Raw genomic sequence first — 15,808 nt, 5'->3', positions numbered from 1 at the left:
TTGTATTGCTTTTCAGGTTTGACCAAATGACTCCCCTTGCATTCGCATGAGATAATCTCCCGAACTTTCTATATATCTTTTGCTTTTTTTCCTCAGGTTCATACCTTTGACCTTAGCATCAACAAATATGAGGCCATCTGCCAGCAGCCGGTGGTGGCCAAGAAAAAGACTAAGCTGACTCACATTGAGTTTAACCCCGTCTACCCCATCATCATCGTGGGAGACGACCGAGGATATGTTACCAGCCTCAAGCTCTCGCCTAACCTGCGCAAAAAACCCAAGGTAAGAGCCTAAAGAGCCCAGCAGCGCTGGAGCTGTGTCAGCAACTCTTAGCATGGAAATGTGGTATGTTAAAAAAGCAGCCTTTCTTTGTTGGAATGGTGTGAGCATACCCCAACGAGAGAATGGTGTAGGTGTGTACCAGTCATTTAAAAACATTAATTTAAGTAAGCCGTTAATTGGCCAGCTCATTCTCCATGAGGAAATAGCAGGCTTTTTTTAAACAGTTTGTTTGAGATATTGAGATACAAGTTTGAGGTTTTTGAAGTGTTTTGTTTCTCTAATTTATGCTTTGGCCACAAATACAGGTAAAGGGTGAGTCAATAACATTATTTGTGTATTAGTTAACAGAAAATTAACTTTTAAAAGTGAGATTTCCACTGGACAGTTAGTTTAACAATCAAGCGCTAGTTTACCAAGGATGTGTTGAGTCAACAGGAAGCCATGGCACCCTATTGCCTATATTAGTATTTTGGACCAAAAGTAGTGCAGTATATATGGGAATAGGGTGCCATTTTGGATACTTTAGATCTTTAGACCCATTTTCAGAAAGGAAAGCTAGCTCACAGTGCTACTGATGATTAAAAAACGATTAGATAAGCAGTGCTCTAATGATGAGCAGTAGTTCAGTGTTTACTGATTTCAACAAAGTGAGATGAGAGTTTTTTCCCTCCTTGGAAACAAGAAGATGCAGTTTCTTCACTTCCTGATGACTTGATCTCAATGGGCCGGCCATCGATCGGGGACTAAATTGTTCATTGCCAGCCGCTGCGTAGCCGGCCCTTGTCACATGCATTTCTCATAAAGGAAAAACCTATAATAAACCTTATATGTGTCTAGCTGCCATAAAACGCCATTGATTGAAGGCCTTTGTGCATTTGTTTATTTTCACCTCTGGGGGCTCAAGTGAAAATGGATTGAGTGATATTTTATTACAGTATGGGATTGTTTGTGGCAGATATCCATTTGAGGGCAGAGTGTTCAGCCTTTTATGTCATGTCTTGTCATGTTGTGTCTTGTTCCTGTTCTTTCTCTTCACCCTGTCTCCCTCTGCTGGTCGTATTAGGTTACCTTTTCTTACCCTCCTTCCCCCAGCTGTTCCTTGTCTCCTCTAACTACCTCGTTCACCCCTTTTCCCACCTGTTCCCTTTTTCCCTCTGATTAGGTCTCTATATCTCTCTCTGTTCCTGCTTCTGTCTTTGTCGGATTCTCGTTTGTGTTTCTCATGCCTGAACCAGACTATTGTCGTGTTTGCTGCAACCTTGTCCTGTCCTGTCGGAATCTGCCAGTTCATCTAACCTTGTCCTGTCCTGTCGGAATCTGCCTGTCCATCTGAGCCTACATGTGTTTCGTCATTAAAGAAACTCTGTTTTGTTAATTCGCTTTTGGGTCCTCATTCACGCACCTGACAGAAGAATCCGACCAAGAATGGACCCAGCTACTTCAGATCCTCTCCACTCAGCCGTCGAGATCCAGGGAGCGATGCTAGGCAGACACGAGCAGGAATTGTCTGCTGCTCGACATGCCGTTGAGACCCTGGCCGCCCAAGTCTCCAACCTCACAGAACAGGTTCACCATCTCCGCCTCGATCCACCGGCCACTTCCAGGGCTTTCGAATCTCCGGAGCCCAGAATCAATAACCCGCCGTGTTACTTTGGGGAGCCCACTGAATGCCGCTCGTTCCTCACCCAGTGTGATATTGTGTTTTCTCTCCAGCCCAACACTTACTCCTGGAGCACTGCTCGTATCGCCTACGTCATATCTCTCCTTACTGGACGGGCTCGTGAGTGGGGCACGGCAATCTGGGAGGCAAGGGCTGAGTGTACTAACCAGTATCAGGACTTTAAGGAGGAGATGATACGGGTTTTTGATCGATCTGTTTTTGGGGAGGAAGCTTCCAGGGTCCTGTCTTCCCTATGTCAAGGTAATCGATCCATAACAGACTACTCTATTGAGTTTCGCACTCTTGCTGCCTCCAGTGACTGGAACGAGCCGGCTTTGCTCGCTCGTTTTCTGGAGGGTCTCCGCGCGGAGGTAAAGGATGAGATTCTCTCCCGGGAGGTTCCTTCCAGCGTGGATTCCTTGATTGAACTCGCTATTCGCATAGAGCGACGGGTTGATCTTCGTCACCGAGCTCGTGGAAAGGAGCTCGCGTTCTCCGTTGCCCCCCTCTCCGCATCACTACCATCTTCCTCTGCCGGCTCGGGTGCTGAGCCTATGCAGCTGGGAGGTATCCGCATCTCGACTAAAGAGAGGGAACGGAGAATCACCAACCGCCTCTGTCTCTATTGCGGTTCCGCTGGTCATTTTGTCACTTCATGTCCAGTAAAAGCCAGAGCTCATCAGTAAGCGGAGGGCTACTGGTGAGCGCTACTACTCCTGTCTCTCCTTCAAGATCCTGCACTACCTTGTCGGTCCATCTACGCTGGACCGGTTCGTCAGCTTCCTGCAGTGCCTTGATAGACTCTGGGGCGGAGGGCTGTTTTATGGACGAGACCTGGGCTCGGGAACATGACATTCCTCTCAGACAGTTAAGGGAGCCCACGGCCTTGTTCGCTTTGGATGGTAGTCCTCTCCCCAGGATTCAGCGTGAGACGCTACCTTTAACCCTCACTGTCTCTGGTAATCATAGCGAAACCATTTATTTTTTGATTTTTCGTTCACCTTTTACACCTGTTGTTTTGGGCCATCCCTGGCTAGTTTGTCATAATCCTTCTATTAATTGGTCTAGTAATTCTATCCTCTCCTGGAACGTCTCTTGTCATGTGAAATGTTTAATGTCTGCTATCCCTCCTGTTTCCTCTGTCTCTTCTTCACAGGAGGAGCCTGGTGATTTGACAGGGGTGCCGGAGGAATATCACGATCTGCGCACGGTGTTCAGTCGGTCCAGGGCCACCTCTCTTCCTCCACACCGGTCGTATGATTGTAGTATTGATCTCCTTCCGGGAACCACTCCCCCCCGGGGTAGACTATACTCTCTGTCGGCTCCCGAACGTAAGGCTCTCGAAGATTATTTGTCTGTAGCTCTTGACGCCGGTACCATAGTCCCCTCCTCCTCTCCCGCCGGAGCGGGGTTTTTTTTTGTCAAGAAGAAGGACGGGTCTCTGCGTCCCTGCATAGATTATCGAGGGCTGAATGACATAACAGTGAAGAATCGTTATCCGCTTCCTCTTATGTCTTCAGCCTTCGAGATCCTGCAGGGACCCAGGTTTTTCACTAAGTTGGACCTTCGTAACGCTTACCATCTCGTGCGCATCAGGGAGGGGGATGAGTGGAAGACGGCATTTAACACTCCGTTAGGGCACTTTGAATACCGGGTTCTTCCTTTCGGCCTCGCTAACGCTCCAGCTGTCTTTCAGGCATTAGTCAATGACGTCCTGAGAGACATGCTGAACATCTTTGTTTTCGTTTACCTTGACGATATCCTGATTTTTTCACCGTCACTCCAGATTCATGTTCAGCACGTTCGACGTGTCCTCCAGCGCCTTTTAGAGAATTGTCTTTTTGTGAAGGCTGAGAAGTGCACTTTTCATGCCTCCTCCGTCACATTTCTCGGTTCTGTTATTTCCGCTGAAGGCATTAAGATGGATCCCGCTAAGGTCCAAGCTGTCATTGATTGGCCCGTCCCTAAGTCACGCGTCGAGCTGCAGCGCTTTCTCGGCTTCGCGAACTTCTATCGTCGTTTCATCCGTAATTTCGGTCAGGTGGCAGCTCCTCTCACAGCCCTTACTTCTGTCAAGACGTGCTTTAAGTGGTCCGTTTCCGCCCAGGGAGCTTTCGATCTCCTCAAGAATCGTTTTACTTCCGCACCTATCCTTGTTACACCTGACGTCTCTAGACAGTTCGTTGTCGAGGTTGACGCGTCAGAGGTGGGCGTGGGAGCCATTCTTTCTCAGCGCTCCCTCTCTGACGACAAGGTCCACCCTTGCGCGTATTTTTCTCATCGCCTGTCGCCGTCGGAACGTAACTATGATGTGGGAAACCGCAAACTGCTCGCCATCCGCTTATCCCTAGGCGAATGGCGACAGTGGTTGGAGGGGGCGACCGTTCCTTTTGTCGTTTGGACTGACCATAGGAACCTTGAGTACATCCGTTCTGCCAAACGACTTAATGCGCGTCAGGCTCGTTGGGCGCTGTTTTTCGCTCGTTTCGAGTTCGTGATTTCTTATCGTCCGGGCTCTAAGAACACCAAGCCTGATGCTTTATCTCGTCTCTTCAGTTCTTCAGTAGCCTCCACTGACCCCGAGGGGATTCTCCCTGAGGGGCGTGTTGTCGGGTTGACTGTCTGGGGAATTGAGAGGCAGGTAAAGCAAGCACTCACTCACACTCCGTCGCCGCGCGCTTGTCCTAGGAACCTTCTTTTCGTTCCCGTTCCTACTCGTCTGGCCGTTCTTCAGTGGGCTCACTCTGCCAAGTTAGCCGGCCACCCTGGCGTTCGGGGTACGCTTGCTTCCATTCGCCAGCGTTTTTGGTGGCCCACCCGGGAGCATGACACGCGTCGTTTCGTGGCTGCTTGTTCGGTCTGCGCGCAGACTAAGTCCGGTAACTCCCCTCCTGCCGGCCGTCTCAGGCCGCTTCCCATTCCCTCTCGACCGTGGTCTCACATCGCCTTAGATTTTATCACCGGACTGCCTTCGTCAGCGGGGAAGACTGTTATTCTTACGGTTGTCGATAGGTTCTCTAAGGCGGCTCATTTTATTCCCCTTGCTAAGCTTCCTTCTGCTAAAGAGACGGCACAAATCATCATCGAGAATGTTTTCAGAATTCATGGCCTTCCGTCAGACGTCGTTTCGGACAGGGGTCCGCAATTCACGTCTCAATTTTGGAGGGAGTTTTGCCGTTTGATTGGGGCTTCCGTCAGTCTCTCTTCCGGCTTTCACCCCCAGTCTAACGGTCAAGCAGAACGGGCCAATCAGACTATTGGTCGCATCTTACGCAGTCTTTCTTTTCGTAACCCTGCGTCTTGGTCAGAACAGCTCCCTTGGGCAGAATACGCCCACAACTCGCTTCCTTCGTCTGCGACCGGGCTATCTCCTTTTCAGAGTAGCCTCGGGTACCAGCCTCCGCTGTTCTCGTCTCAGTTCGCCGAGTCCAGCGTCCCCTCCGCTCAGGCTTTTGTCCAACGTTGCGAGCGCACCTGGAAGAGGGTCAGGTCTGCACTTTGCCGTTATAGGGGGCAGACTGTGAGAGCCGCTAATAAGCGTAGAACTAAGAGTCCTAGATATTGTCGCGGTCAGAGAGTTTGGCTCTCCACTCAGAACCTTCCCCTTAAGACAGCTTCTCGCAAGCTGACCCCGCGGTTCATTGGTCCGTTCCGTATTTCTCAGATCATTAATCCTGTCGCAGTGCGACTTCTTCTTCCGCGATATCTTCGTCGCGTCCACCCGGTCTTCCATGTCTCCTGTGTTAAGCCCGTTCTTCGCGCTCCCGCTCGTCTCCCCCCCCCCCCCCCCCCCCCCCCCCCCCCCATCCTTGTCGAGGGCGCACCTATCTACAGGGTCCGTAAGATTTTGGACATGCGTCCTCGGGGCCGTGGTCATCAGTACCTAGTGGATTGGGAGGGGTACGGTCCTGAGGAAAGGAGTTGGGTTCCCTCTCGGGACGTGCTGGACCGTTCGCTGATCGATGATTTCCTCCGTTGCCGCCAGGTTTCCTCCTCGAGTGCGCCAGGAGGCGCTCGGTGAGTGGGGGGGTACTGTCATGTATTGTCATGTTGTGTCTTGTTCCTGTTCTTTCTCTTCACCCTGTCTCCCTCTGCTGGTCGTATTAGGTTACCTTTTCTTACCCTCCTTCCCCCAGCTGTTCCTTGTCTCCTCTAACTACCTCGTTCACCCCTTTTCCCACCTGTTCCCTTTTTCCCTCTGATTAGGTCTCTATATCTCTCTCTGTTCCTGCTTCTGTCTTTGTCGGATTCTCGTTTGTGTTTCTCATGCCTGAACCAGACTATCGTCGTGTTTGCTGCAACCTTGTCCTGTCCTGTCGGAATCTGCCAGTTCATCTAACCTTGTCCTGTCCTGTCGGAATCTGCCTGTCCATCTGAGCCTACATGTGTTTCGTCATTAAAGAAACTCTGTTTTGTTAATTCGCTTTTGGGTCCTCATTCACGCACCTGACATTTTAAGGTGCTCATGTTTATTTTCATACTCTCCGTATTCATTCTTTGATAGTTGAGTAAGGCCACGTATTTTCCAGTCACTTGTAATTTCATGTCATGCTGACGCATGGCCTTTCTTCAAGGAACACACTTGTTTGCATCTCAGTGCTACAATGAGACATCAAAATGACTTCCAAAGCCAAATGCTTCTAATTGGCATCAACAATGCTCCGATAGACGAGCAGAGTATACTAAATGACAAATCACATTTCAGGGGGCGTGCGGTTATCGTGACAAAAATGGTCAAAGATGATTCACTTCCTTCGTAGATTAAAATGACTACACTCTGCTAGCGTCATCAGTGTACTACTTGTACATTCTGTGTTTTCCATTTGAGTGGGGAAACTTTACTATTCACCTGTGGCTGTATCCCACTCTAGATATGTATCTGGCCTTTGCATCATTCATACAGGTCTGTTGTTGTTCTACACAGCTGGGAACAGATCAAATGATTCATCATCAGCAATGCCCACACCCAACGCATAATGCAATAAATAACACTGTCATGTTGTCTCTGCTACTCTCTCCTCTAGGCCTCGAGACACACACACACACACACCTCTTTCTTCCCCCTCCTCTCTTTACGCTAAGTGCTTACACATAGGCCTTTGTACAATGTAAACAGTGGATTGAATCACGTGTATAGTATGTGTGGTTCAACATGGGACTACCACTCTCTCTCCCCCACTCTGTCCAATTAGCTTTGGTTGCACATCGTGAAGTAGTTGTTTGTTTGTTCATCTGTTTAATTAGATCATCCGTTTCTAAATGATCGTTGTACTGTGGTGAGAATATATATATTCTCAGTTTCAGTTCTTGTTCCCTCTTGATGGCTCCACTGGAGAACATGGGGGTTAGGGTCCGGGCAATTCACAGAGTAAAACCAATTTGACACGGGAGCCTTCAGCTGTTCCCATCTCATTAGTCACACTCCCGTTGTACCCTCTGATAGTGGTGGCTAATGAGGTGTGGTGTTTATAATCACTGTGCGCTCAGTAACCACAGGCCAAGAGAAGGAGTCTCTGACATAAAGGACAACATGGACATCAGGCGTCAAGTCACGGCATATTAATTACACTCATTTTGGGGGTTAGCCGCGGCTGTAGTTCCGGTACACGTCAGAGCATTTAACAGTTGGACTCTGATGTTTCTCAGCGACTAAATTAATCATTAATGGGAATCGTTGGTGTTGATGAGACCCGAGTTCTAAGCCAAGTTATATAGTTGAGGGCAAACATTTATCTGTCCAACTTCATCCCCAGCACAGCACCCTCCAGATGTTTATTTAGGAGCATTGTGACAACCAGCCTCTCCCCTCCTTCTCCCGTGGCTGTCCAAAGCCACTGACAGTGAAAAGACAAAGCCTGCCCAAAACTCAATCTGTTGCCCCAGGACACAGCAGAGCCATCTCTTCCTTTGTCCACTGGCACACCAATGAACCTGTAATGTGTATTCACAGTTACCACCTTCACAACGTTGCAGATAGACATGCAATGTATAGGCTAGAGCTGACATAATACACAGCTTTTACTCTAGCTTTTTACTCAGACACATTCAAATCCTCCCTCGACGCAAATTTGTGTTCACCAGTTGAGAATCGCTGGAGTAAAAGTTACATGGATCTCGGTCATTGAGGATAGGCTAGGCTGTGTATTATATATATATATATACAGTACCAGTGAAAAGTTTGGACACACCTACGCATTCCAGGGTTTTTATTTATTTTTACTATTTTCTACTTTGTAGGATAATAGTGAAGACATGAAAACTATGAAATAACACATATGGAATCATGTAGTAACCAAAAAAGTGTTAAACAAATCAAAATACATTTTATATTTGAGATTCTTCAAAGTAGCCACCTTTGCCTTATTGACAGCTTTGCACACTCTTGGCATTCTCTCAACCAGCTTCATGAGGTAGTCACCTGGAATGCATTTCAATTAACAGGTCTGCCTTGTTAAAAGTTAATTTGTGTGATTTCTTTCCTTCTAATGCGTTTGAGCCAATCAGTTGTGTTGTGACAAGGTAGGGGTGGTATATAAAAGATAGCCCTATTTGGTAAAAGACCAAGTCCATATTATTTCAAGAACAGCTCAAATAAGCAAAGAGAAATGACAGTCCATCATTACTTTACGACGTGAAGGTCGGTCAATCCGGAAAATGTCAAGAACTTTTAAAATTTGTTCAAGTGCAGTTGCAAAAACCATCAAGTGCTATGATGAAACTGGCTCCCATGAGGACCGCCACAGGAAAGGAAGACCCAGAGTTATCTCTGCTGCAGAGGATAAGTTCATTAGAGTTATCTGCACCTCAGAAATTGCAGCCCAAATAGATGCTTCACATAGTTCCAGTAGCAGACATCTCAACATCAACTGTTCAGATGAGACTGCGTGAATCAGACCTTCATGGTCGAATTTCTGCAAAGAAACCACTACTAAAGGACACCAATAATAATAAGAGACATGCTTGGCCCAAGAAACATGAGCAATGGACATTAGACCACTGGAAATCTGACCTTTGGTCTGATGAGTCCAAATTTGAGATTTTTGGTTCCAACCGCCGTGTCTTTGCAAGACGCAGAGTAGGTGAACGGATGACCTTCGCATGTGTGGTTCCCAACGTGAAGCATAAAGGAGGAGGTGTGATGGTTCGGGGGTGCTTTGCTAGTGACACTGTCAGATATTTATTTAAAATTCAAGGCAATCTTAACCAGTATGGCTACCACAGCATTCTGCAGCAAAACGCCATCCCATCTGGTTTGCACTTAGTGGGACTATAATTAGTTTTTCAACAGGACAATGACCCAAAACACACCTCTAGGCTGTGTAAGGGCTATTTGACCAAAGAGAGTGATTGAGTGCTGCATCAGATGACCTGGCCTCCATAATCCCCCGACCTCAACCCAATTTAGATGGTTTGGTATCAGTTGGACCACAGAGTGAAGGAAAATTAGCCAACAAGTGCTCAGCATATGTGGGATCTCCTTCAAGACTGTTGGAAAAGCATTCCTCGTGAAGCTGGTTGAGAGAATGAGTGTGCAAAACTGTCATCAAGGCAAAGGTTGGCTACTTTGAAGAATCTCAACTACAGTTGAAGTCAGAAGTTTACATACACCTTTATCCAAATACATTTAAACTCAGTTTTTCACAATTACTGACATTTTATCCTAGTAAAAATTCTTAGGTCAGTCCATTCCCATGGACGTTGGAGCACTGGACAGGTGCTCTATAAGCCAAGTCACCCATAACACCACTCCCATCCACCTATGGGTGTCAGGGAACCACAGCGAGGCTATTCGGTTCCTGCTCATCAAGTCCCCTCTGATTCCCGTGGTATTGGGATTCTCCTGGCTCCAATGACACAATCCCCTCATTGTTAATGGTCTACTGGTGCCATCATAGGCTGGAGCCCATTCTGCCACGCCCATTGACCGAAGTAAGTGCAACCTGCCCCGGGACATCTTCCTGGGGGCTTGGAAGGTGCCCCAGACCATCCTGGTTCATCCGGACCCAACCTGTCAGTTCGTGGTGGAGGTGGGGGGGCTGTCCTGTCCCAGCATTCTGCCCTTGACCTCAAGCTACATCCTTGTGCCTTCTCCCATCGCCTCAAAGCCACTACGATGTAGGGAATCGGGAGCTTCTCACGGTGAAGATGGTGTTGGAGGAATGGAGACACTGGCTGGAGGGGGCGGAACATCCGTTCATCGCGTGGACTGACCACAAGAACCTAGAGTATCTCCGCACCGCCAAGCGCCTCAACTCCAGGCAAGCCAGATGGGCACTGCTTTTCACACGGTTCAAACTTCTCCCTCTTGTGCCGGCCAGGATCCAAGAATGTCAAGCCGGATGCACTGTCCCGCCGCTATAGCCCCATGACTACTACCCTGGAACCCGAGACCATCCTTCCTACCTCATGCCTGGTGACGGCACTCAGCTGGGGAATAGGGAAGCAGGTTCGTGAGGCACTGCGTTCCTAGCCAAACCCCGGGGGGGGGGGGGCTAATGACCGGGTGTTCGTTCCCGACACCATCCTCTCCGCGGTCCTAGAGTGGGCCCACTGCTCTAGGCTGGCCTGCCACCCGGGAGCCCGTCGGACCCTGGCCTTTGTGCAACTGCGCTTTTGGTGGCCTACCATGGTCCCAGGCGTGTCCACATTCGTCACCGCTTGCACAGTTTGTGCACAGAACAAGACTCTTCGGCAAGCTCTGACTGGTTTCCTCTATCCTCTGCCTGTCCCCACCGTCCCTGGTCTTACATCTCCGTGGACTTTGTCATGGGTCTTCCTCCAACTGATGGCAACACCGCCATCCTGACTGTGGTGGATCAGTTCTCTAAAGCCGCCCACTTCATTCCTCTCCCCAAACTACCATCTGTCAAAGAGACTGCCCAGCTCATGGTGCAGCACGTCTTCCAGATCCATGGACTGCCCGTGGACAGAGTCTCCGACCGGGGTCCTCAGTTCTCATCCCAGTTCTGGAAGTTTTTCTGCACCCTCATTGGGTCAGTCTGTCCTCCGGGTTCCACCCCTTGTCCAACGGCCAGTCGGAGCAAGCCAACCAGGACCTCGAGACCACCCTGCGCTGCCTGGTCTCTGCCAACCCCACCACCTGGAGCCAGCAGCTTGTGTGCGTCGAATATGCCCGCAACACCCTTCCCTGCTCTGCCACGGGCCTATCTCCCTTTGAGTGTTCCCTGGGGTATCAGCCCCCGCTCTTCCCTGAGCAGGAAGAGGAGGTCGGCATACCTTCTGCCCAGATGTTTGTCTGCCACTGTTGTCGTACCTGGAGGAGAGCCAGGAGGAGGGCCCTCCTCAAGACCACCTCCAGGTATCGTGAGACGCCTCCTGAGGCCTCCTGAGGGTTTGACCACGGGGCAGGGTTTTCCAGTACCTGGTTGACTGGGAGGGTTATGGCCCAGAGGAGAGGTGCTGGGTCCCTGCTAGAGACATCCTGGACCCAGCCCTCATCGCTGACTTCAACCGTCGGCACCCCGGTCAACCTGGTATGCGCCCAGGTAGGACGTCAGGTTGCGCCCCTAGAGGAGGGTGAGGGGGTACTTTCACGCCCTGATCTGTTTCACCTGTCTTTGTGATTGTCTCCACCCCCCTCCAGGTGTCACCCATCTTTCCCATGATCCCCTGTGTATTTATACCTGTGTTCTCTGTTTTGTCTGTTGCCAGTTCGTCTTGTTTGTCAAGCTTACCAGCATTCGTCTTGTCAGCTCCTGTCTTTCCCCAGACCCTTTTTTTTTCTCGCCTTCCTGGTTTTTGACCCTTGCTTGTCCTGACCCTTAGCCTGCCTGCTGTCATGTACCTTTGCCTCTGTTGCTATAATAAACGTTAATTCGACACAGTCTGCATCTGGGTCTTACCTTATCCTGATTTCAAGTAAAAGTGAATGTCACCCAGTAAAATACTAATTGGGTAATAGTCCAAATGTATTTGGTTTTAAATATACTTAAGTATCAAAAGTAAATGTAATTGCAAAAATATACTTAAGTATCAAAATTAAAAGTATTAATCATTGCAAATAGCTTATATTAAGCAAACCAGATGGAACAATTTTCTTGTTTTTATTTATTTACAGATAGCCAGGGGCACACTCCAACACTCAGACATAATTTACAAACAAAGCATGTGTTTAGTGAATCCGCAAAATCTGAGGCAGTAGGGATGATACGTGTGTGAATTGGACCATTTTCCTGTCCTGCTAAGCATTGAAAATGTAATGAGTAATTTGTGTGTCAGGGAAAATGTATGGAGTAATAAGTACATTATTTAGTGAAGTAAAGGTGAAAGTTGTCAAAAGTTGTCAAAAATATAAATAGTAAAGTACATATTTTGTATTTTTACATATACCCCAAAAAATGATTTATTGTAGTACATTAATGTATTTTTACTTTAGTACTTTACACCACTGTGACTAAAACCAGGAAGAACAAGTGTAGACATCATAATGATCCTACATTTTTTTATATTTAATTTAACATCTTAACAATTTTTCTTCAATCACAGTATTGTTAGCAGCGGTATTTAGCGAATTTGGTTGATTTTGTGATCACAAACCAGTGACCTTAACATAATTCATAAACAATATTGGCAAAATTGAATTATTGACAATGAAAAATGTTTGACTGTTGTCATATTATTGTTAAATTTACTATCAATATAGCATCAAAAATAGTTTTCCAGCTTGCATTTTGGCAAAACATTATTCGCAATGTGAATATTGGATTGCGACTGAGACAACCTGGTTAAATTTGGGTCCCGAGGCAAAACCAATTGAGAACCACTGTTCTACAGTATATCTATCTGCATGCCCTGTAACATTGCACCCTCATGAACAAGCCCCTGATTTAGGAGCCTATGCGTATTATTAGTCTGCAATGCAGTACTGGGGTCTCATCTATATGCATAACCTCTCAACATTGAGAGAAATCCTATTGAAATAGGTAGGACAAGTGCCATGATTTGAAGATCTCTGTCCCATGCATGCCGACAAGATAAGCTCCCCCTCGGTAAAAGCTTTCTAAAAAAGGTTATGAATGAGATGTATTTTTTCAAGGCCAGTCAGCCATCTACTCACTGTACCACTGCCTAAATCAGGTCATCCACTACAGCATCAAGTCATCTGTAGCATTTTTGCAAAATATATTTTTGTAATCTGTGGATATTGCAGTGCTCTGTCACTGAATTTCCATAAATGCAATATTAGACCACCATGTTTAACTGCTGTGTGTGTGTGTGAAGGTCCCTGTGCTATATAACACTCTACAGCACAGCCCTTTGAGCTTTGAGGATCCCTATAATATAGTATACTGTAGTGATGTTGTATGAGGGGTGGAGCAGGAAGCAGGAACAGGAATGGGATGGGTGGAGAAAGATGGATCTCACTCCACTACTTATCATCTCTGCCCATTCAGCTTTCTCTCTCTCTCCCGTATCTATCAGATATGATGAAATGCCTTAAACAGAGAGAGGGGGCATATTTAAACAGATAGTATCTTAATGAAAATATTCCCCTATGTCGGGTCTGCCCACCTGTCCTCGCACTTCTACCTTGCAACTTCTAGAAACAGCATTAGTGTTTTTCAAGAGTGTTAAAGCACTCTGTGCATGACATGTACCGCAATGCATGTTGGATTGAATCATACCCTTCCTTAGTCCTTACCAGTTTACAAGGTTGGGCAAGGACCGCTGAAAATAACCAGCGCTCTCGAGTAAATAATCCAAAGGATGCTAATTCAATTAAAGTCTCACCCCAGGATACACAGTGTTCCATCAGCCAGGTCGGTAACCATAGTGATGATCTCAGATAAGGAGGAGGTACTTGATGTCCTCCCAGGGAGAAATGATGAACCTCCAGAACAGCATGGGTGAAGTGCCAGGTGGCCACATTACCACCGGACACCATGTTGGACCACTTCCTTTACCTCTTGTTGGCCACGTTTGAAGTCAACAATGGATGAGTTTTAACTGCCAATAACACATTCCATATTGGAAGTTGCACGCTCTGCAAGTCTGCCTTTTTCTAATTTCTTAGTCTCCGGAAAGAAAGGCTTTTATTGGAATGCATTTCTCCAGGTCTTTTATCTTGCCTTTGTTTACCATCCCTTCCTTCCCAGCTTGTTTTCAGTGTATGTGTTTCTTCATTAAGGTCAAGTTGTTTCCCCTGCAGTATTTGACATGTGTGCTACTGTGTCTCTCACCAGGAGAAGAAGGGTCAGGAGCTGCCCAAGGGGCCTGAGGTGGAGATCGCCAAGATGGAGAAGCTGCTGAGTTTACTGCGGGAGCCAGAGAACAGCAATGCTTAGAAACTATGACAACATCATGCAGGACTGTAGTCGCCCACTATTTCTACTACTGCACTCCAGTTATAAACCCACCACCAGTCATGCCTTATTACTACTGTCTTCTGTCTTCTAAAGCTGCATACTAAAGCCACCGTTCCTTCCCATGTTGAAGTATAGTGCGGTCTATTGAATCTGTGCAATCTAGCCTACTGTTTTTCTCACTCTTGCGCTGTGCACTATACTAAACATATAGATAGTCAGTGTGCAACCAGCAACGTCTCCTTTACCTGATGCGGCAAAACCACTCAAGCTTTGGGTTATATTTTTTGGTTTTGGAAAACAGAGTAGCTCAGTTTGTTTGGAAATATTAATAAAAAATATTTATCATTCCAATGTCTGGCACGTCTTGTTATTTTTGTTGTGAAGGGGAAGAGATGCTATGTCCTCGTCAGAACAAGTCACATAATAGGAGTTGTAGGAGTGCTGTCCTACAACAATGTGTGGGCTGTCATTGACACTGTACCAAAGGAGGTTAGTACTGAGAGGACCACATTTTAAGAGGACAAAGTGAACAAAGCCTCTAAGCTCCTTACATAACACTTTATGCTTCTCTCAAAGACCACTGCTATGTATGAGTGACCATGACGCACACTCCACACAGCCCGCTGTTACCGTCAATACACACAGGCTTGTTTTTCTTCGCAAGAAAATGTCTGAAATTAGAAGCATTTAGAAGCTTTGGAGAAGTCCAGTCATTCGGAGAAGTCTGGTCCAGTCCTCAGACACTCAAGGATCTAGCCTCTTTGACTTCAGATGAATTAACCTTGTGTTAAACCATGTGTCTTTGACCTCACTAAGTTGTGTGTGTGTATAACACATTTAAGCCTGCATTCCATTATACATGTCAGTACTATCAAGGACCAAGACCACATTTTTAACTGTTACAGGTTGTTTCATTCATTCAGCTGCTGAAGTTAAGAGGAACAGTTATACTTAGATTTTTAAGAGGGCCAGTGGGTGCTGTCTGCTTGACAGTTGACATGCAGTTAGAGCCAATTTGTCTGGCGCCCATTCCTCTACTAGCCAGTTGGCTAGTAGAGATCAGTCTATTCGGTCTACTATACAGGGGATCAGTCTATTCCTCTACTATACAGTACCTCCCGGAGCATTTAATATACGCTGTGGTGCTCACTCTCTCTAGCTGCCAGTCAGGAGGTCAGCAAGTACTTGTGTTCGCTGCTCTGTTGCGGCTGCCCAGCGGGAACAGCCAGCACTGGCACCCTCTCCTGGCTGGAGGGCACCTTGCAGGCCCTGTAGATGATGAGGAAGAGGACAAGGAGGAGGATGGCCACCAGGGCATTGCAGGCGATGGCCACCACAGCTGCCGTGGACAGCCCCAGTCTCTCCCCGGACTCCATGACACAAACCAAACAGGATCTGAGTCAACTGAAACAAGTCACCCAACACTAGAGTGGGCTCTCTTTAACTGTAGTCTCAGCGTAAGAGTATATGGTGGGAATCTATTAAAATATCTGTGGGTGGGTAGACTGGCGCCAACTAGAATGATTCTAGAGCTCTTGAT

General features: G+C 47.3%; 1 protein-coding gene across 1 annotated transcript in view; it reads left to right on the top strand.

The window, feature by feature from the left end:
• Positions 1 to 14,616, top strand: part of dnai1.2 (dynein, axonemal, intermediate chain 1, paralog 2) — a 36,700-nt gene extending 22,084 nt beyond the window's left edge. Inside the window, exons 19-20 of the mRNA XM_036950223.1 lie at positions 97 to 282; positions 14,146 to 14,616. Coding sequence (XP_036806118.1) covers positions 97 to 282; positions 14,146 to 14,247 — 288 coding nt within the window. The 3' untranslated portion in view covers positions 14,248 to 14,616. The remainder of the gene's footprint in view (positions 1 to 96; positions 283 to 14,145) is intronic.
• Positions 14,617 to 15,808: the final 1,192 nt, after the last annotated feature.

The sequence above is a fragment of the Oncorhynchus mykiss genome, chromosome 17 (assembly GCF_013265735.2).
Source record: "Oncorhynchus mykiss isolate Arlee chromosome 17, USDA_OmykA_1.1, whole genome shotgun sequence".
Classification (NCBI taxonomy): domain Eukaryota; kingdom Metazoa; phylum Chordata; class Actinopteri; order Salmoniformes; family Salmonidae; genus Oncorhynchus; species Oncorhynchus mykiss.
This window is presented reverse-complemented; position numbering and strand designations above follow the sequence as displayed.